This window comes from Euprymna scolopes, chromosome 6 (assembly GCF_053919585.1).
Source record: "Euprymna scolopes isolate OS-2025 chromosome 6, ASM5391958v1, whole genome shotgun sequence".
Lineage (NCBI taxonomy): Eukaryota > Metazoa > Mollusca > Cephalopoda > Sepiida > Sepiolidae > Euprymna > Euprymna scolopes.
This window is the reverse complement of record NC_136487.1, coordinates 7,301,554-7,325,093: the sequence shown is the minus strand read 5'-3', so window position 1 is coordinate 7,325,093 and position 23,540 is coordinate 7,301,554. Positions and strand designations below refer to the sequence as shown.

Sequence of the window (23,540 nt, the reverse complement as noted above, 5' to 3'; positions counted from 1 at the left end):
TTAGTTGCTGAGCAAACAAGCTCATGATTGTTGGATAGTGGGGGAATTGTTTATTGCCCATTATTTACTACACTGCTGTAGATTTTCCAGAAGTCACGGGTTCCTAGTTTTTGTGCTTCGATGCGTTTTTTAGTGGTTTTCGTAAATTCTCTCTTAGCTGTCGCTATTTCTTTCTTAACGTTACTATATACTTCTGTCTGTTTGGACTAGACTTATGTCTCTTAAATCTGCGATATGCATGCTGCTTTTGAGCAATGGCAGTTGCGCAAGTCGACGTAAACCATTGGGGAGAGTGGGGCTTGCTATAAAATTTCCGCATGGGAACATGCGCTTCGATTGCTGTTTTGAACCATTCAGTGGTTTCGTTTGCGCACTGTTCAGCAGGAAGAGAAAAAATATTTCCCCATGGGGCATCTCTGATAAGATCTCTGATGGCTCCCCAGTTAGCCTTTTTATAATACCTCGTTGCTTTGAGCACTGGCTCTTCAGTTTTGGCTCTAGAGTTTAGGGCGGTTTCAACCATTATCACTGCATGATCAGCGTTCCCAAGTGTGCTGTCGGCAACTGTGGTCAAAAACAGATGTAGAAGTGTTGTGTGTTGTTCTTCCTGGTCAGGGAAACGGGTTGTAAACGTAACAATTTGTGATAAGGAGTGAGATATAGAGAAGCTATGAGTTGTGCTGCCCGCTGCATCTGTGTAAGTAGAGAATCCAAGCCAATTTTTGTAGTGGACATTAAAGTCACCAAATATATGTACTTGTGCGCTAGTGTCGAGGGAGAGTGCTGTGTCTATGCTGTCAGACACTTTGTTTATTATGGTGCAGTCCTGGGTCGAGGGAGAGCGGTAGAGAAAATAAAAGTAGCTAATGTGTTGCATGTTTAGTCTAAAGCACATAAAGCCTTGATCATCCGTTTCTAGGTTTGTTTATCTAGTCAAGGGAAGGGTATTACGAATGTAAAGTCCGTGCATGTGTCTGTCAGAGTCCTTACGGCAGAGTGGGAGATATCCAGGCATGTTAAAGTAGTTAGAGGGGATGGAGGAGTGTAGGCTAGTCTCACTTAGTGCTAAGATATCCGGAGTATTTGTTAGGAAAAATGCTTCAACATCAGTTAAATTAGTTCTAAGCGTACGGATATTTGTGAATGCAAGCCTCAAGGGAGGAGGCAAGTCGGATTTGTTTGACCCTAAGCCTGGTTTAAGCTTATTTTTATATTGTATTGTCGCCATAATTTTTTAAGAGTTTCAGTTTAGGTAAGGGGGAGCTGAAGAAGAGGTTATGCAGAGCATCAGACATGCATCAGAAGTAGACCATCAGCTGACCTTTCTTGAATTAGGATTGTGGCCCCAGGAAAGCCCACCGGGGATGAGTGCAGAGTCCCTTTCCATGCGCGACATGGCACTACAAACATCCCGATATTATACAACTGTTGATGGAGCAGTCGGAAACAGCAGCCAGGAACTGCCAATCCGGTACCCTCAACCCATCAGAGGAAGGTCAACCCAATCTAGTTGCTCAAGCATATATGGTACTCAAGCACTCTCAAGTGCCCAGTTTTAGGGGTGGGGTGTGTCGGGAGTGGGGAAAACGGCGTTCGTTACCCTAGACAAGAAACAAGATCTATCACTGGGTGTTTCTGTCGAATCACTGTGATAGTGTCTCTGCGCCTGACTAATAGGCAAAGAAGGAGTATGGAAGCCGAGCGATAGACAGAGCCTATCTACTCCTTAAGCAGTTTAGGTTTGCAAACCGGTAATTTGTTTTAGTCACCAGCACTAGGAAGGTTGTCATCCAAGACTGAAGAGGCTACCCTCCCCTTAGGTTTTGTTTCAAAGTGTTCCTTCTCCTAGACGGATGATCTGGAAAGATCTACTGGGTCCGTCAGCACTGAGAGGGTTTGCTCCACGCCTGAGTTCTAATCCAGGTATTTCTACGACCCCGCGTGGTTAGTTAATGTTACTGGGTTAGTTTGTAGAGGTTATATATCTGCTGAATAGTTACACTCCTCAAAGTGAATTAGGGACATTGCTATTTCATTGATACTGGATAAAGGGGTTGAGTAGAGCTCATGCAGTTTAAGCAACTATAATTGTAAGAAGGTTTGTTAGAAAGGAGATAATGTGATTTGAGGCTTTCCCTTTATATATATATTTTTTTTATTTATGTTAGCTTAGGTCTAGGATAACGTTACAGTATGAGTAGGTATTAAGAATTGAACTACGAATTGTGCTCAAACTATATTTTAGAGGACAGGAGTGTTGAGATGTGAGTGCAATATAGTATGGATAAAACAGTAAGTTTTGAATCATGTATAATTAGGTAAATAAATATATGGGCAGGTTTTCAGTAGATGCGAATAAAGTTAAAGTTGTAGGTATAAAGTGTGTTTCTATTATTGAGGGAAGATAATTTCAGCTTTCAACTAAGAGTTATGGACATTTTGCATAACAAGCAGTATCGGTTCAGTTTCGTGTTAATAGTTGCAAAGCTATCTAGCAGGAGTCAGTTATGTAATTCAGATCGCTTTGCTTCTGAGTACATACTTTGGCTGTTAAATACCTAACTGGATAGGAATGAACTCTAATCCATGTCTAAGAGGTAGAAATGTATAGATGTTTCGTGATGACTATTAAGCATGTGAGGGTTAGGGTCTGGAAGTTAAGGATTCCACTACAAATGCTGCGTAATGTAGTTTAGTGGAGGCTTGGTGGGAAGGAGCAGATTGTTAGCGTTCAAGAGACAGGGGTTATTTACTTACAAATAACAGTAGATCTCCATTAGGATTTAGAGTTTTAGGTAAGGTTTAGTATGAAGAAAAAAAAAATTTTTTGGCATACAGGTTAGACAAAGGTAGTCGTCTTGTAAGTGAAATGTATATTGGAATTTCGTAGCTAGCTGTTAGGTGTTTTTTCCAGTTATAAGAGGAACAACTAGTTCATGGTGATTCGGAATTCGTATTCTGTATTTATAGGCAGTCATTATGGTCAGGCACAGAGCATTGCATCTACTCAGAAAAATAGCCCTAGTATCACAGCTAAGATACTGTATATTTCAGTTGTTGGTCTCGTTAAGAAATTAGGAATTAAGGAAATTTACTTAATTAGTAGTAAATGGGGTGTTAGCGAGTGTCGTTGGACTGTTGACTTCGGTAAAGGGGTTGGTGTGGGAGAGGAAGTGGGTAGAACATACCGTTCTAGGGTGAGTGACAAGGACAGGTGAGTAACAAGGACAGGTGAGTTTGTGTGAGGTGAAGAAGTTATGCGAAGCATTTGAGGATATTGGTACTATTCTGAAATGTGACCTGATTTAACGTAGGTTTTTTCGTTTTGATATATAAAGCTTCTAGTATTTTCAGTTTTTTACGTTCGTTTTGTGGTTTAGTATTTTGGTGTTGTTCACTAAGATTTCTCTGAGATTTGAGGGGGCAATGATGTTTTTTATGTTAATGTTGGGAGATTGCATTAGATTCGGCATAATGGCATATGATAATGTTGTGGTCGTACATCCTACGCAACTATTAGTTGCATTGTTATTATGGGGATTACATTCTCACAAGGGGCATTTAAAGTGATAAATGACGTTGGCCCGTTCTAGTGGTTTGAGCGAAAGAGAGGGGATTGTTTTTAATAACTAGGTTTTGGGTTTTAAAATTTTATAGTAAATGATGAATATAATGATATTGTTGTCTCCAGTAAAGATATATCTACGGGTGATGTTTTTATAGCGATTTCTTTTAACTTAAAGCCCGGGTGCATTTGATTGCGATAGGTTGACTGTATTAGAGTTGTGGTTTGGGGGGTCTTACTGTCAATGGGAGTGTTGTTTAACTTCTGAAGCATGGAGTTTATGTATTGATCAACAATATAATTTGGCAAACCTTTGTTGACAGGGACTTGTTTAATGTTTTTAGTTCGTTGAGTAGTATTTTCTTGTTGGAAGAGATGAGTTTTGCTTGAGAAGTATAGTGTATGAAATTTAGAAGGCAAGAACTATAGCAGGAAGGTTTTTTTGTAGGTGGAGGTGATCAAAGTGCTACTGGAAGTGTCAATAAGGGTGTCGAGGAAAGGAGTTTTGTTATTAACATTTAATTCAACAATGAATTTGAATTTGGAGTTTTCTTGGAGAGAAGGTCCTTAAGTGTAAAGATTTGTTGGTTGTTATTAACAAGGAGGAGAATATGGAGGGTTTATTGGTGCTGTTAAATATCATGTTCTCGAGGTGACTCATGTAGAATTCGCTGAAGATGGGTCCGAGGACGGAACCCATGAATACGCCGTCTATTTGGGTATAAATGTTCCCGATGTGGTCGTAGGTGGGTACTCCGATGGTGCAGGCTAGAAGTATTTTTTAAGTATTTTTTCTTTGATTTGGGGGGGAGATGGATTTTTGTATGTGTTTGAGGATTATATCAAAAGTTTTTTTTTTACAGGAAGGTTGTTAAATAAGCTTTCCACGTCGATTATTTTGTCATCAGATTTTGTAGATTTAAGAATTTTTAAGAGTTCTCATGTGGATTTTACACTAAACTGCGTAGATATAGTCTAATGATGCCATGTAGAAATTTTGTTAATGATTAGACTGGGGTGGTGACTTGTGAAATGACAGTTCGGAGAGGAGTTTGTGAATTTTGACGGTTCCGTATAGGTATCCGGGTTTGTAGTCACCAATGATTTTGGGGAGGTGGTGATTACCGATTTGGGCATTGGTGGCCGTGATGAGTCTATTGATTTGCGTTTTTATTATTATTTTATTATTTTTTATTATTCGTGGGGTTGTTGCTGATATTTTTTTTAATTTTGTGCGGTCGTCGGGGATGGTTTTTAGTTTTTCATGGTAGTTGGATTTATTTAATACTACAAATATATTTGTTTTGTCAGTTTTTTTAATTGTAAAGTTGAGGTGGTTGCGAAGTTCTAGCGTGTGTTTTTTAAGGATGGGGGTTAATATTGAGTTGCAGTTTTGTGTGTGGGGGGGGGTCTAATAGATTCAGCTTTTAGAAGATCGCGTAAACCGTGTATGGGTGGTGATTTTATTGTCCGCTTCGAGTTCGGTGATGTTTTCGTATAATAATTCAATTTCCGCTTTTTTATTTTGGTGTTTGAACGAAATAGGTGGCAGTTTGGTCCAAGGTTCAGAAATTCTTTTTGGTGCTCGATGGGGTCGTAGTCCGATAGGTTGATGTAGTGTTGTTTGTAGTTTGGGGGTACAATGGTCCCTTTGTATAAGGCAGTTAATTTTTTTTTATTTGATGGAAGTATTCGAAGTTGGTAACATTGACTCGGTGCTGGAGTTCTCACAGAACTTGTATATATATATAGACACAGAACTATATATATATATATATATATATATATATATCGCAATCATGATGGGAAGACTAGCGTTTTAAAATAAAGTAAACAGTGGGAAGAAAAGAAGAGAGAAAAAAGAGTCAAAGCTGTACCGAGGAATTAAAAAAAGAAGGGGGATGTGTGGAGAAAAAAATGGAAGAAAACGCTTAAAATAAAGTAATGTTATATTACTCGAAGATCCTAGAAATTAATCACGCTCAAACCCAAGAGATATTTCCTCTGTTTACAGAGAGAAGGCCTTCTCAACCGGACATGAATAGTCGCCAAGATCTTTAAATGAAGTAATGAGTGAGCGCGACAGAGGATTGAAAATGAGTTCGTGCTAAAGTTCGCTGCAGATAACGGGGTTTTTTCAAAAATATGTTCTACCTTCCATCATAATAATAATATAATTTATAATTTCGAATGTAGTTGCAGTGCCAGCTATGTAGGTCGGACAACATTGAGGTTGGATAGAAGAGTCCAACAGCACGTACTTACCAAAATTAGAAAATGGGACATACCAAGCAACAGACGTCAGGATTTAGCAGGAACTCATTTTCAATTCTGAGTCGTGCTTTATTTTAAGCGCTTTCTCCCATTTTTATTTTCGTTTTTTTTTTTCTCCACACATAAAGTAACGCAACGTAATTTTATTTAAAAAACTGTAATGAGGGATTTAAAAAAGGGGGGGTTCGAGCTTTGTGAAAGCGAGGACGGAACCGGTCAGCTGACTCTTTTTTCTCTCTTCACTTCTTTACACCTTTTACTTTATTTTAAACGTTATATATATATATATATATATATATATATATATATATATATATATATATATACATATATATATATGTATATATATAAAATATATGTATATATATAAAATATATGTATATATATATCAAATATATATATATATGTATATATATATATATATATATATATATATATATATATATATATATATATATATATATTAGTCTGTTTATCTGTCCTTTCCTTTCTACTTTTTTCTCGTGAAGTACTAGGCCGATTTTGCTGAATTTTTTATGAACCTTTTTTATGATAAGCTGCAGTGAACTAAGCATTATGGAATCCGTTTATTGCAGAGTTTGGGATTAGAGTGATTAATAGGGATCAGTCACCATAGTGCCACATTTATTCTAGCGTTTTCTCGGAAACTGCTGGGCTGATCCAACTTAAATTTTGTATAGATCTTTGTTATATTGAGATGCAGCGAATTAAGTAATATAGTATCCATACAATTTTTAGTTTTTTTCAAAAACAAAAATACACAGGCATTAATAGGGATTAGTATTTAATGAGAACATTAACAGAAATTTAACCATATTCAACCATTTTAGTATAAAACCTTCAATCTAAGTCAACGGGCTATAACTTTTTCCTGATTTTTACTGGTTAAAATGTCTAGTAATAAATCTTTAAGATAAGTGCTATCTATTTTTGTTTCATATTTACCATGGAATTATTTTAATATCTTATGTTGTTTGCACTAAACGACACATATGTTTTCGATGTAGTATTAGTAATTTTTTAAAAGACGGGGCAAATAATGCGTGCACGGGTATGTATGTTTGTATGTGTGTGTGTGTGAGTGTGTGTGAGCGTGTGTGTGTGTGTGTGTGTGTGTGTGTGTGTGATTTCCTGTCCACCTGCATGTGCGTAACGTTGCTTTTGTTAAAAAAAAAACCTGCCTGACAGGAATTTCTTTGTTTGAAAAGAAAAAGTTAATATTGGAAAAGTAATCTTTTAAGATGGCGTCGAATTTTCTTGAGTTAATGTTTTTTTAACATAATTATTTTACGATTAAATTCCGTGGCATGTTTTCCCATTCGCTTTCCGTTTTTTTTGTTTTTTTTTGCTTTGTTTTTTTTTTGTTTTTTTTTTTCAAACACGTGTTCCATTATTTTAACTATTATATCATATCTGCAAGAAATGACGTCATATTATTAGTTTGTTTACCCATTCAGGGCGTTTGAATCGGAAAGGGTGAGTTTGCAAAGCCAGTAAAATATATAAAAAGAAATACAGATAAATTATCAAATTACTCACTTTCTATTCCCTTTCTTCCCCCTTCTCTCTCTCTCTCTCTCTCTCTCTCTCTCTCTCTCTCTCTCTCTCTCTCTGTATCTCTCTCTTTGTATCTCTCTCTCTCTCTCTCTTTCTTCCTTCTTTACTCTTGTTCACTCCAAACAAGACATATTGCCACTTGGACGTAAGAGCCTACTATTTTTGACCATGTCTACAGGGGACTATCTGAGGAGTTCAACAGCGAGATTACTGTTCACATTACATTTAAACTTCTGTATCTTAGTACAGTCAGAGAAGCGAGAATCACGGAGAGAATTCCAAAGTCTAACAGTTCGAGAGAATAAACTATTAGAATAGAAAACTTTCCGACATTTTGGAACCTCGATATAGAAGAGGTTGGATTTTGCTGATAGATGAATTTGTAGGGTATATTTACGTCCAGAGAATGCAATGAGTTCGTCAGATCACATTCCATTAAAGTATCTGCAAGACAGACATAGGGATGCAACATTATAGCAATGGACCAGGGGTTAGAGTTTGGACAATCCAGCATGATTGGGTGTCACTAACTTCTACTTAGGTTGCTTCTTTCTCTTTCTTGGCCAATATCACTAGGTCATATTTAATAGCACCATTTTTTAGGTGCATATCTGTAGGGGTTGTATAGTTATAGTGGATGATGTATGCCTTGTTTTTAACTGTTCTTTCTGATATATGTTCCAATGACTTGTTGCTGCATTCGATATTTAACTTTTGACAGATCACCTAGTGGATACATTTACACACTTTATTATGCTGCATTGTATAGTAACCTCAGTCGCAACTTATAGCTGGATGTCAGGTGGACCACACTCTCTACTCTAAACCTGCTTTTGTTGTCATCGTTGAGACCACTCATGTTCTTAAAAGCATTGGTTATCAAACTGTGATCATGGGCAGCCATTATAACCCTTCTTGATAACAGTGGAGTGATTCTCTGTTTAGTCAGGCTGTGGAGCCTTTCTTATCTCTATAGTCTTCGATCAAATCAACCAAAAAATGATTGGGACACGCTGTTGGTTGGCCCATTCATCCAGTTTTTTTTTGGGGGGGGGGGGTTAGATTTTTTTTTCTGTAATGGAAGGTTATAGTGTAATTTTGACGATTCATTTTGGGCAATTTTTGATTTTTTTTTTTTTGTAATGGAAGGTTATTTGGCGATTCCTTTTTGGCATTTTGGGGCTATTCGTTTTTTTTTGTTTTTTTTTTTTTGCAGCAGACTTGTTTTGTGCTTGTATTTCATTTGTAAGGCAATCTTGTCCAAAATGTTTCGTGATAAATGTTGTTCTTTATTTCATTTTGACTCCAAACAAGTCACAGTGCCACTTTGATGAACGGGGCTACTATCTGGGACATAATTTGCAGGGGTACTATGTAGGGAGTTGAACAGCAAGATTTCTGTTTACTTTACACTTGAACTTCTACATGTCAGTACAGTCAAGGAAACACGAACCCGGAAGGGAATTCCAAAGTCTAAGAGCCATAGGAAAGAAACTATTAGAGTAGAAGGTTTTCTGGCATCTGTGGATATTTACTGAGTAGGGGTGGGTGTTTTAGCTCTTATTTCTTGATAGTGATGGGGGTTGGATTCTGGGAGCTCATCAGATATGTCCGGTGCTCACAACGAATAACATGACATACAAAATAGCAGCCTTGTGTGCAGCAAAGATCTACCCGAACACGTAGTCGCTAGAAAATATAAAAGTTGCGAGATGAAATATTCGGAGTACGTTTGTTTCAGCAAAAATAGGAATTATATGCATACTAATCATTTTTGTGCGTCTTTGATAACGGCTTTTATTGTATTAGACCTAGACACGTGAAACTTAGAAAAACAGTTTATATGTAGTTGGACTTCGATATGTTGAGACTTTAATAGGAGCACCCAATAGGAACTAATCAAAACTAAAAATTCTTTACAGAAACAGAAATTTAAAGTGTTTAAAACGTGAAATTAAATTCCAGTAATTTTGGTATATGAAATAATAAGTAAACCTGAAACAGATTATAAAAATAACGCATTTTTAAAAAGCACTACATAAAAGATGAAGGCCGATTTACATGACAAAAATATCGATCTGCTTTGAAGATATGTTTTTTATTTCTATTCAATCACTGTCTCGATGTGGATCTGGAACTGGTAATATTCTTTTCCACAAGCGCTGGCAGGAGCTTGGCGAATACTCGGTGGATAGTGGTGATCAGGCTGGCTTTAGTGTTGTGGAGGTCATGTTGGTGATGTTCTCGATGTAAGACCAAACGAAGTAGTCCAACGGGTTCAGGTCGGGGAAGGAGGGGGCAGTGAGAGACGGGTACAAAGTTGTAGCACTCTTTCTGAAGCCAAGCCTGGGTCTCTTTGGACTTGTGGGTCGGGTCTGCCAGCGCCCATTTGATCACCACACTCTTCAGCACATCCAAGTACACTTTGGTGTTGATTTTCAAGCCGACTTCAAAGATGTGAGGTGGCATGATGTGTCTCTCACTTGAAACCACACCAAAGAGCATAACCGCGGCTGGAAACTTTGTTTTCACCATCCTGGGCAATCAATTGATTAATTTTGAGGGTGTTGGCAATGGTCTTGGATCGGTTGAGAGGATGAGTTGTACAGCGGCACATTCTCGATTTCTCTCGCTGAACATTGTGTCACTTTCACACATGATAGAAGATTTCCATCGCTCTTTAACTCTGTACATAACTGGCCAACTAATATATGGTCTGCAACAAAAAGAAAACCGGTTTTCATCAAACGGAATCGAACATGTCTTTTCTAGGGTGACAATTTTATCGTTCCAGCCTGTACCTGTTTTTGCTGCAGTTGGATCTTTTTTCGTTGGATCTTTTTTCGTTGGATCTTTTTTGTTGGATCTTTTTCGTTGAATCTTTTTTCGTTGGATCTTTTTTCGTTGGATCTTTTTCGTTGGATCTTTTTTCGTTGGATCTTTTTTGTTGGATCTTTTTTCGTTGGATCTTTTTTGTTGGATCTTTTTTCGTTGGATCTTTTTCGTTGGATCTTTTTCTGTAATATTTGTCATAATCATATCGCAGGAATCTGAAGATTTAAGTAATATAGATAACGGTTCGTTACGGTTACATTAAGAATGCTGTGACTCCCACCTTGGGAACTGTTTTATAAGCTAAAGGGAAAACGACTGAAATATCATTTAAGATGGCGTTTCTGTGGCACGCGTACGCGTTCGCATATCTGACTCATGATCCTTACACATATATACAATACTGCATAGTCGAATTCACACCCGTTAAAACGAGAATGGCTTTTTTTATTATTATTCAAGACTACATTACCACTGCACCGCACCCACGCCCACAGACAATCAAACAAATTCATTGTAACTTGCTTCATTCTTTCTATTATTAGTTTTTATAGGCAATATGGGTTTCTATAATTGTCGTTATTCTAGGTCGGGAATTCTGCCCTCCATTTTCCTTTCTTGTTTTTACCTTTATTTTTATTCAGTCGGTGGCGCCACCTATACACATCGGAAAGATAACTCAGAGGCTGCTGACTGTTCTTGATAAAAAAGTTCCCTTAATTTCATAATCACCAGAAACTAAACCAGGTTTGAATTTTACGCCCCCTTTATAAAACGATGTTTGATGGACACTTTGAAATCCCACGGGTTCAAAGGGGACATTTCATTCAATGCTCGTCAAGTTATACTCTTTAAATGCGATGTCGGCTTTCATGTTTGAAGCCTTTTCTTGGGATACGATGACAAAGACTTAAAACGACTAACAACGGCTTTAGAAGTGGTTTTGTTTTGTTTTTTAAACAGTGGAACAATTACAATGGATTGTCTACGCAAGGTTCGTATTTTTTGTTTGTTTTTCGTTAGGATTATAATACTTGTATGTGATGTAGATTTAAAAAAAAAAAAAAATTAAAAAGCGACGCTATCGCTCCCGGTAAATTTCCGAAAAGGACGGACTCGGTAGTGTTGTAGAGGCCTCCTCAGTTTTATTTATTTATTTATTTATTTTATTCTTTTTTCACCCTAAACAAAACATATTGTCACTTAGAACATAACGGACTAAAATTTGGAATCGTGTCTAACAGTGAATTGTGGGGAGTTGAGCTGCGTGATGTCTGTTCACATTACATTTAAATTTCTGCGGGTTAGTAGAGTCGGGGAAGCAGGAAACGGGAGGAATTCTACAGTCTGGCAGTCATAGTAAGGAAACTATTAGGTATAAGGCTTTCCAGCACTTAGGGATAGCAACAGTGAAGGGGTGGGATTCTGCTGTTTGTCGGATTTGTCTTGAACATGTACATTCTCTTATTACAGTCCTTTTATTTAAACTGCGAGCAAAAAATATGCAATTATTTATATATAATTACTCTGTGTGTGTGTGTGTGTGTGTGTGTGTGTGTGTGTGTGTGTGTGTGTGTGTGTGTGTGTGTGTGTGTGTGCGTCACTCTTGTCCAAAAGTATAATCTCCATTTTTCCTGTACACTTAGCAAACGCCGGTCTATTGTTATTTTGTTGCAGTCTGCGGATTATTCTTGCGACGGAATTCCGCTCTGGCAATTTGGAATTCTGACCGAATTACAGGAATAATGGTTATGAAGAAACGAACAACGATGTGATAAAACAATCTTGCTTAAACTTGAAAATGGAAGTCTTTTTATTGCCTTTTTCACCCCAAATAAGGCACAGCGCCACTTTGATGTAGGAGGCTACTATCTGGGACATAATTTTCAAGGATACTATGTAGGGAGTTGAGCAGTAAGATCTCTACTTGAACTTCTGCATGTCAGTACAGTCAGGGAAGCAAGAACCCAGCGGTACAAGTGCTTGTAGTTCATCGGAGCACCTTCCATTAAAATACTTCTAAAACAGGCAGAGGAATGCAACATTTCGTCGATTGGACAGCGGTTGAGGCCTTGCTCTACTCTGAAATCTCTCTCTTTCTCTCTCTCTCTCTCTCTCTCTCTCTCTCTCTCTCTCTCTCTCTCTCTCTCTCTCTCTCTCTTAGTTCTGCCCCTGTTTGTTTAGTGGTTTTCTGCTATTCGATGAAACATGTGTATGCTTAATTCTAATTTACAGGTCTCCATTTGGAGTTTTCTTTCCCTCGTAAATATCCAATGAAAACTTACCACTAGCCATAACCTTAAGCTAACGTTAAACTAATCCTTAGTTCAGGTGTTCACAGACACTCTCCAAACAAAAGACCGAAAAAATAATAAATAAATAAATTTAAACAATGTATCCATTTGCAGTTATCCTTCCTCTGCAAAATAAAAAATAATGAAAAAATAAAATAAACATAAAGGAACAATTTAAAATGTTGCATTTTCTAAGCCAGCAAAAAAAAAAATTAAATTGTTTGTAAAAAAAAGTTTGGTGTGTCGAGCGTTTAAGTGGTTATTTACGTAAGTACTAGAATTTTTCAATGTCTATTCTGTATAAGCACCTGTCTAGAACTGAATGGAGGTCAACCCCCATGCACTTCTACTCCTAACATTGATCTCCATATTCTCGTTTCTGTTCTTATTCATAATTTGACGTGTCTAATTACGGATTCATTAATGCAATCGTAACATGTGTTCGATTAACCGTATACAACAAATCGTTTAAAATAGATGAATTATGTTTTAGCATTAAATAATAAAAAAAGGATCGATATGCCATAAAAGTCAACACTAAGATGATTGCTGAAACAGAATTGACAAATCGAATTTAATCATGAGTAAAGAATGGGTATTTAACGAATTCATATATTTTGTTTAAATTGAAATTCATTATTGAGATGAGTATTATTTCTATTAATTTATTTATTGCGGACTATTATTTTCATCTTTATTAGTTGTTGTTTCACGACGTTTTCGGCCAACTATTCTTCTGACCTTTGTCAGGTGGTAACCGCAACGAATAGGAACTCCGAATCTCCTAACTGCATTCTCAGCAATCACTGTCATCCATAGTTGTTGTCGTCTCACCACGTTTTGGGTATCCAACCCAAAACCGGCCAGAGGCTTACTTGGCTAATAATAATAAATAAATAAATTAACGAATTTCAGTTTTTATGTAATCACTTGTGAATATTGACGAAGAATCCAAAGTCATTCCCGGAAATATCTTAAGCTGGTTTTTTGTAGATTCCAGATGTGGAATCAGTAAAAAAAAAAAAAAAAAAAAAAAAAAAAAAAAAAGACAGTCGACACTAAGCATGCAAAGGGTTAGGTTTGAGTTTGAGTTTGGGTTTTATTCCGCAAAAACAAAAAGTGGTCCTATTATACGAAATGGGTCCCAAATTTCTAGGGGAGTTGGTGCTGGTCTCGGAAAATCTAGAGTCAGTTTCGGAAATGGCAGTTTACGATTTGAAAACATTTATTATGAAGAATTTTTTTCAACTATATTTTTGGGGTACTAGTGTACAATTTTTGCCCTCAGAAAATTTAGGTCACGTGATATTAGATGATTGATGTAATCTGAAATTGCGTAGTACTGAATTAGGAAATCCGATTTGGGAACGCATGACGATGCGAAAACTTTTTAATGGAAAAAAATATTACCTTACTGAATTTTTTAGATGAGGATTTTGGCTATTCGTATAAAGAATTAATGTATAAACGCGCAAAAATTGAATGCACAAGCGCGCGAAAACAAACATGACGATAAGTGAAAATGATACGGAATATATTGGATAATAGCGGTTATAACATCATTGCCTTAGATTAAATGAAAAATCCTTTATATAAGAGGGGTGTAATCAATTGAAAAAAAATGAAAAAAAAGCAAAAGAAAAATAATACAATAAGAGAGTGTGCATTGTACATCGTTTTTTTGTTTTGTGTCTGTTTTTGTTTTTGTTTTGTTTTTTGTTTTGTTTTTGTTTTTGTTTTGTTTTGTTTTTTGTTTTATTTTTGTGTTTGTTTTTTGTTTTTGTTTGGTTTTGTTTTTTGTGTTTGTTAACAGCCTTGAAAAGTATCAGGAAATAATAATTAATTGATTAAGTAATAATTAACGGTGAGACCTTTACAAAGCAAATATTTAATGAAAAGTCCCCACACGTTTTGAAGTGCTTCTACGTATTTTTAAAATGTTTGCAACTTATGACTCCCGTGTCCCCTCTTTTTGCCCCCCATTACCAAACTTGAAAAAATGCTATTACATGTCTCGTTGAAATTTTATGAATCAAAAATGTACAAATAATTTAGAATGCTGTTAAATACTTGTCATTTTTGTCATGAAAAATACATTATTAGTAAATATTAGTAAATATTTTATGGAGAAGAGATAGTAAATCTGTAGTTTAGCGGCGTAAATTATTTGACAAACAAAAAATTATAAAAACTATTTTTATATAAAACAGTTTTCATTGGTTTATTTAATCACTAAACCTTTTTAAAGGTACTATTTGAGACAAAAAGAAAGGCAAAAAGCATTATTTAAATATTTATGAAAAAATAAATGTAATAAATAATAAAAATATTAGCGTGGAAAATATAATATTATAAAATATAATATAAAAATAAATTAAAACCAAATGAAAATAAAATAAAAACAAACATGAAATAAAAATAAAAATAAATTAAAACCAAATGAAAATAAAATAAAAAAACAAACATGAAATAAAAGTATAAATCAAATTTAATCAAAGAAATTTTAAAAAATTCAAAAAATAAAATACATGTTCGATTACAAAAAAAGTGTATGAGATATATACTAAGAAAGTGAAAGAAAACCTCAGGGTCATGAAGTGCCAAAAAAATGTAGATGACATCGACTGGCGCCACACCAACTAGTTGTGAAGAGTAACGGAGGATGGAAAGTTCGAGGTGGAAGAGTACTAACAAAACCTCCACTGGAAGTGTGCACTTAAAATCTGGTACCTTGGGGAGGCATGTTGTCACCCAAACCCCAGGAAATACCAATGGCCGATGCCAACGAGAAATCAATGCCAAACGGCTGTTGCGATAACCTGCAATCATCTGCACGAGTGGTCAAGAGGTGGAGAACATTGGAAATCTGGGGAGACTTGTTGTCACTCGGTCTCCAGTGAATACCACAGGTTACTGCCAGTCAACGATCACTGATGATGGCCACTGAGACAACTCCTAGTGAGTGAAATAATATTAATAATGTCCCCTCCCAAATTCACCACCACCCTGATTTAATAGCGTAGATGTTTACAATATTTTCTTAGTTTTTAACCAATGTTCACATTATGGTATGATTGTCTTTTAGTAGTTATGGGAACTTCATTTCCGTATTCATGTATTCTGCACTGATATGAAAATGAAGACTATAGCGGAGTATAGGATTCCTAACAATCCTAAGTGATGAAAACACGTTACACATTTTGAAAAATCCAGCTCCCCAATAAGGGTCTCTCTGGATAGAAACAAAAATATAAATTCTCTCAGACATAAAGGATTTCTCCTTCACCGGCCGAGGACAGAAAAGGTCAATTGCAGCATCAAAACAGATACTACACTGTGATCTTGTTCCGACGGCTAATTATTGTTTGTTTTATGTTTCTTTAATTGTTGCTTCCCTAAATTCATAATTCAGTTTTATCAGTATTATTGTATTATTGTATATTGCTTTAAAATTACGTAATTTTACAGAGATAATATTTATATTTCATATTGAATAAAGTTCCGTTTCATTATTAATCGAATTGAGTTCCTTTCTTTTCTTTTTTAACATGTTTTAAAGCTCTTTTTAAAAATACCGTCATATAGTATCGACAATAACAGTTCGATAAATCTTACCTACAATGTCTGCATGCATTTTTCAGTTAACAGACCTTCTATATCTCGGTGGCCGTGGTTATACATGTATCAATTCGAACAATAGAAAAACTAGAAACGATCGCGAAATAAAGAACACTAGACGAACACACACGTCACACACATTAATATACACATAAACACATGAACGTTTATATATATATATATTTTTTTTTACACAGTGATCACCACTTATCAAGGCCCGGAAGCCACTCAGGGATAAGGGTTATTGCAAGTACATCACGTTAGTGAGGAGATTTTATGAAGTGTTTAATTAGGGGGGCGGTTCATAAGGAATTTGTTAACATTAGACTTAAAGACATCCAAGTTGTAGTCCGGAGGGAAGCAGGCAGACGGAACAGAGTTCCACAGGCGTGCAGTTCTAAGAAAGAAGCTTTTCTCATGAAATCCGCGTTTTGATTTAGGCACAGATATAGAGTGGGGGAAATTTTTCACAGTGGATTCAGCTAGACGGGTGATTTTCGTGAAAGTTTGGCGAGGGGGGACCAGGGATTGGAGTTCAGACGAGCACCTGCCATGAAAATAACGATAAAACAAGGATAGGCTCGCAACGTCTCTTCTGTGGGAGAGGGGTTGCAGGGTAGAGAAAAGGGCATCCCCCACTAAACCACGAAGTCTATTTTGTACTCTGTCAAGGCATGATAGGCTGTTTTTGGCAGCTCCTGCCCAGATATGGCAACAGTATTCCATCCTTGGCCGTACTTGGCTTTTATATAGATAGAGAATTGCATCAGTAGTGAGATATCTTCTGGAGCGGTAGAAGGATCCCACCATCTTTCCTGCGACCTTGGCAACAGACTTGATGTACGTGTTCCATTTCAGATCAGGAGTAAAGGTCAAACCCAGAAGCTTGTCAAAAAACGGGGCCTCACCCAGACGAGAGCCATCCATCACAATTGATGCCAGCTGGGGATCAGAGCGTTGATGATGTAAGGATAGGAGTTTGGTTTTAGATGCATTAAAGGTAACTAGCCACATCTTCCCCCACTGAACCACGCGCTCGAGATCAGAGGAGAGAGAATCCGAGAGAACTTCGTCATTTACAGCCTTTGATGTGTTGCCGTAGATGGTCGCGTCATCAGCATAGATGTCAACGAATGATTTAAGTATGTGTTTAGGGAGGTCATTGATGTAGATCAGGAAGAGAGTTGGGCCGAGGATTGACCCCTGAGGGACTCCAGCATTTATATTGCAGGCCTCCGATTTTTGTCCATCTACCACTACTCTTATGAGCCTATCGGAGAGAAATGATTTAATGATTGAGAAAACATTTCCAATTATACCGTAGCTGGAAATCTTGTGAAGTAGACCCTTATGCCATACTTTGTCAAAGGCCTTTGATATGTCAAGAGCAATTGCCCTAGAAAAGAAGCCTTTGTCAAGAGATTCACTAATCCTGTGGGATATAACCGTCAGCACATCTGCAGTAGATCTTGCAGAGCGGAAACCATATTGTGTGTCACTAAGAAGGTTGTTTCTGCTGAGGTGGTTGACTATTTCTCTATTTAATATTGATTCCAGTAACTTACTCATAACACAGAGAAGACTTATTGGTCTGTATTGAGAGGGAGATGACTTATCACCTGAATTCTTAAATACAGGGCAAACTGATGAGGTCTTCCAGGGGGTCGGAAAGCACTTCTCCTTAAGGCAGCGCTTAAATAGTTTCGTAAGTATGGGAGCAAGTTCTGGTTGAAGCTTTTTTAACACTATAATTGGGATGCCATCAGGGCCAGTTGCTTTACTGGAATCTAGGTTTTTTATTAGCTTGGCGACCTCATGCACGGATATTTGTATATTACCTAGCTTGTTCTGTGTTATAGGAGGAAATATGGGGAGTTGATGGCCTTCGTCGCATAGGGTAGAATTAGCTGCAAAGTTCTTTGCAAATAGTTTGGCCTTGTCTGACGCTGACGAGATAACCTCTGGTCCATTGATAATGGTTGGGATAGAACGCACACTTCTGTTCAGGATCCTATTTGTTATTTGCCAAAACTGGTGGGAACCAAGCCGCTGATCAGCTACCTTGGATTTAACAGACTGGGCATATAGCTCTCTTGCATTTTTTATTACTCTTTTACAGTGGTTGCTGGCAGTCCTGAAAGCAGCTTTAGTCTCAGTGCATCTATTACGTTGGTAGTTATGGAAAAAGTGATTTCTGTGCGCGATAGCAGCAGCACATTCTGGGGAGAACCATGGCTGGCTGTTAGGTTTTTGTTGGAATTCTTTTGATGGTATGAATCGGTCTATGCCTACAATTAACCATTCGGTCAGATCTGATACTATAGAGGACACTTCCTTTTTAAACATGGAGTGCAGAGGTAAATCAGATATGAATGTACGGAAGCTATCCCAGTCAGCCATAGAGTATCGGTATACAGTACGGTGGAGGGGTACGTCTGATGGCTTCTTACATTTTGTTTTTATCTTAACTGATACGACGTATAAATAAAGTAAATATTATATACACCTTGTATATATATATGTTTAAAGAAAAAATAGAAAAAACCGAATGAAATTATTAAAAAATCAACGTTTCGTCCTTGTCTCAGAGGACATCTTCAGGATAATTGAAATAAAAATGTGATAAAAGAAAAAGTCATAGATCGTGCGAAAAAAGACAGTTTTTTAAAATCCAACCCATGTCGGGAAAGGACGAATATGTGTGCGTCTATTAAAAAATCAACGTTTCGTCCTTGTCTCAGAGGACATCTTCAGGATAATTGAAATAAAAATGTGATAAAAGAAAAAGTCATAGATCGTGCGAAAAAAGACAGTTTTTTTTTAAATCCAACCCATGTCGGGAAAGGACACATATTCGTCCTTTCCCGACATGGGTTGGATTTTAAAAAACTGTCTTTTTTCGCACGATCTATGACTTTTTCTTTTATCACATTTTTATTTCAATTATCCTGAAGATGTCCTCTGAGACAAGGACGAAACGTTGATTTTTTAATAATTTCATTCGGTTTTTTCTATTTTTTCTTTAAACATAACGTCAACCACCGCTGGTACATTTTTTCATTCCTTATACATATATATATATATATATATATATATATATATATATATATATATATATATATATATATATATATATATATATATATACTCGTAGCCAAATTAAATATTGGAATGGTCATATTTTTCGTTCCATTGGACGAATGGACTAAACTACATGAAAATTTGCAGGCTTTTTGAAGATTATAATACAATTCTATTGTTAAAATTTTATGACAATTAGTAAAAAAACGTACATTTTTATATCAATAAAATATGTCCAAATTTGCCTACATTTGTATATATATAGTGTCCTGGAAGGCCAGGTTCAGTTTTGTTATTTGAGGATGAATTTTGCTTACTTTTATTTGCTAAGCCACTGATATATATATATATATATATATATATATATATATATATATATATATATGATGATGATGATGATTGCAACGTCTTGTCAGACGAGTGCCACTCCCTCAGACATTTAAAATCCATGAGCCCAAATGTCTGAGGGAGTATCTATACAAATATGATGTTACAGAATCTTAGCTTTGTACAACAGCTAAGTCTCTCTCTCGGTTCAAAATGCTGAGATCCAGCAACAAGCAAGAGCAAGATAGCCAGCAACAAATTAAACTGCAGACCAGCTTAATGCGGGTACGGGTCTTCCGCTTTATGGTTTTTTAAAATCAGAGATTTGCTTCTCCTAGAAAGGTTGCCTTCACCACGGCTTACGGGAGCCCTCTCTACCCCAATACACATATACACACACACAAATATACACGGTGCTAGTTGGCCGTTGACCCAGAAAAAGAGTTATATATATATATATATATATATATATATATATATATATATATATATATATATATATATATATATTAATAAGATGAATGTAAAGTTACATGTACTTTATGGCTGAGAACAAAATGTTTTAATGATCTTTTTATCATACCACTGTGCTACATATGTGTGTGTTTGCATGTATGTACTATATGTATATGCATTCACACACAAACACACACGCACAACCACGCAAACACACATACATATGTATAGAGAGAGTGATCCAAAAATTGTTTATAATGAACTATTTCAATCTTGTTCTTCGTTGTTTTACTATCTTATAACAAAGCAAAGAGTGATGGATAACAAAGAAAGTGATATACAGTATACATGAAAAAATGTGCAGAAATGCTGAGAGTAATAATCAGATGCTTGATAAGAAATGGGTGACTTGATGAATTAGTTGTAAATTGCGTCTAATTAGAACAATTCACGTATATTTTTTTAAACAGACCTCACAAATAATTTATCATTTGTGTGATTCAAATATAGTCGGGAAAATATTGATTATTATTGACTCACTAGTTCTCACAGCGGCCATCATTAGTGATGACGCACTGATAATAACCGGTGGCGTTTCTGGGACTCTGAGTGACAAGGTTCCACGGATTTCCAGTACTTTCCCCTAATCATTGCAGATTATTTTGTCATGTAACCACGTTGTCTCCAGTTCGACAAGAATCGCCATTTCATCAAAACGAGAAAACTGTATACAATGAGTCGAATTTGGGTGAAGTTTAAACAAAAAAAACCCCTTCATTTGACTTCTTTTTTTTTTCAATTTTCTTTTACTCCTTACTTTCTTTCTTTATCGCCTTTTTTTCACTTCTTCTTTTTAAAGATTTTAGTTTGTTCCTTCTTTCTTTCTTTCTTCTTCTTTCATTTACTTATTTACCTGTTTCGACTCTGGTTAATGGCAACATTTGTACCAAAAATTTTGTGCCACTAGTTTTCTTTTCTTCTTTATTTCATTCTTTTCTTTTCAAACTTTGCGCAATTTTTCTTTCTTCAGTTTTCTTCGCTTTTTCGGGTCAAACCTTTGTCACATAATCAAGATTGCCAGTCCAATTTTGTGTGCCGTGGGTTTCTTTTCTTTCGTCTTTACTCGTTCTGACCGTGTCGTCGTCTTCTATACTGATGGCTTCTGAGGGGGTGCGTACTGTTTCACAAATATAAAACTAAAATAAAACAACTCAAATGAAAAACACAAACTTCGAATTTTTCTGTAAATATAAGTTGCAATCTGGATGTGTGTGACACCATCCACGACACGCTAATGTTCACATCTATGTTCTGTCGATGCCGAGTTCGTCAATTGATTTTAGTTCATTTCGATCTCCCAAGCTCTCCCGACCTTCCTCACAGAAAGAAAACCCACTTCCTATGCCTTTGTTTTTCTCCGATAAAGTTATTTCTTATTGTCTTTTGTCATACTTGTGGGAGTGGGAGGTAACGTCTGTAGTATTATATTATCGCAACAGTCGCTTATAATTGATTTCTCGCTGGCAACGTCAATTGGTTTTCTCTTGTATTTGGGTGGTAATAAGCATCTTCAAGGACTCAATACTCTTTGCATACTTCAAGTGGAGGTCTGGTCAAACCATTTTGGTTCTTCACGACTATTTTATGTACGTTTTCGCACGAGACTGATGCCATGTTTTATCAAATTTCATGCAGGTTTAATTTCCTTTAGTTTACGTGGTATCCCATCTGTGTTTTTTTTGGGGGGGGTCTATTTCTGTTGCAACTTTTATGTGGCTCGTTAGTGTTCGTAGTTTATGTGGGTTGATTTCCCATTCGAAGATTATTCTTAAAATTTCAACTGTTTTCATCATTGTTGTCCGTTGTATAGTCGCAATCGGGTGACGAGATAAATCTGTCAACGCCGGGGGTGAATGGATCAAATACTTGACTTCACAGCTTTCGGGGTTAGAACACCTGCGATAGAGCGGGTTGATATAAACAAGCGAGGCAGAAGAGAAGGAATCAGTTTTTTTTTGGGGGGGGGGGGTTAAAGCGACAGTAGCTACGAATCGTTGCTGAATCCGCAACCTCCTGCTCTATCGATTGAAGCGCGCATACGAAGCAAGAAATAAGATATTTTATATTTTTTAACAAACGAATTTGTGTTGCAAGTTTTTGTTTTTGTTTTTTTGTTTTTTGTTTTTTGGACTGGCGAGGAATTACTATTTGTTTAACTCGACTACATCACAGTCTTCCCCTTGATTCCAACTTCTCCTAGTTTTTTCACAGATTTTTCGGGACTATTTTCAGTGCTCATACGATTATTGATACTACTTCATGTTCTATAATTCTTTCAGTTCTCTGGCAAATTCCTTCGTGTATTCCGTTGGTTTTTTATATCTTATTAATCAACTCTGTGGTATGCTACAATGGCAAAATTTACAATTTGCTAGTTTTATTTTTCATTCTTGTTAACTATTATGATGGTCTCCTTTCTTGGATAAGTTTATCTGTTTTACCTTTACGCCTTCATTTTGTGAATTTCGTTTTCTAACAGTGTCTCTAGTTGGTATCTCTACCATTTGTCTGCGTGCCAAAATGCAATTGTTTGCATAGTTCTTAGTTTACTGTTTTACCCATGCATCGCATCTGTTATTATACTCTCTTTAGTCTAGTTTGTTAAATTAAATTCATTGGTGTGGTTTATCGTTTCACCTCTTTGTGTATCGTTTAAATTTACTGTTTTCTATTTGACCCATTAAATAGCAGCGATAGGACAACGATTGGAGCTTGACCGACAGTGAGGGACTTATTAGGTTTGAGACTTTTACCCTGTCTAAGCGTGTGAGACTACTGGTAGATGCACCAGCTAAAATGTGTCAACAATACTCCATGCATAGGTGAATTGTAGCTTTGTATAAATACAGGATACTCTCTGGTGTGAGTAATTTTCTAGCACGGTAGAGAGAGCCCACCTACTTTGCAGCATATTTGGCAATGCCCTTAATTTCGAATTAAAATATAATGTATATTAGTTATATATGTACATTGATAGTTTTCTATGTTTAATTGCCATGTGATATAAAGTGTTTCATTTTAGACCAGTCGTAAGTCTCGGAAATCAAAGAGCCCCATACCTGGAGCTAACATTTGATCTTTATATGAGATACGAGTACATAGATATTTGAATATTCCATTAATTTACTCTCAAACTTGAATCATTAAAGAAGTTGGGAACATAACTTTCCTCTCCCTAGTTGATTATTTAAATATTTTATTGTATATCATTCGTGGGGTCTCTTGATCTTACTGGATTCCATGACAAGAATTCATCTATTCTGGTGGAGTATCCGGCTTAGTACTGTTAGTAAAGGTAGCATCACTTGGAAAGGGTGAAATATTCTTCGTAAAAGCCAGTGTATACTGGCCATAGCAAGATCTTATTTTGTGCAGTAAATACTATATGATTTGGAATCTTTATTCAGGCTTTACTTTTTTGTTAATTCAATTTTAACCCCAAACAAAGCACAGTG

The 23,540-nt window shown here is 36.3% G+C and overlaps 1 protein-coding gene across 3 annotated transcripts in view; it reads left to right on the top strand.

The window, feature by feature from the left end:
- Positions 1–23,540, top strand: part of LOC145277484 (uncharacterized) — a 351,446-nt gene that overhangs the window by 210,038 nt on the left and 117,868 nt on the right. The window contains exon 1 of one of the 3 annotated variants that reach the window (XM_080128863.1): positions 10,821–11,243. The exons of the other annotated variants lie outside the window; for them this stretch is intronic. Coding sequence (XP_079984989.1) covers positions 11,226–11,243 — 18 coding nt within the window. The 5' untranslated portion in view covers positions 10,821–11,225. Of the gene's footprint in view, positions 1–10,820; positions 11,244–23,540 lie in introns of those variants that run through there. 3 annotated transcript variants of the gene reach the window in all.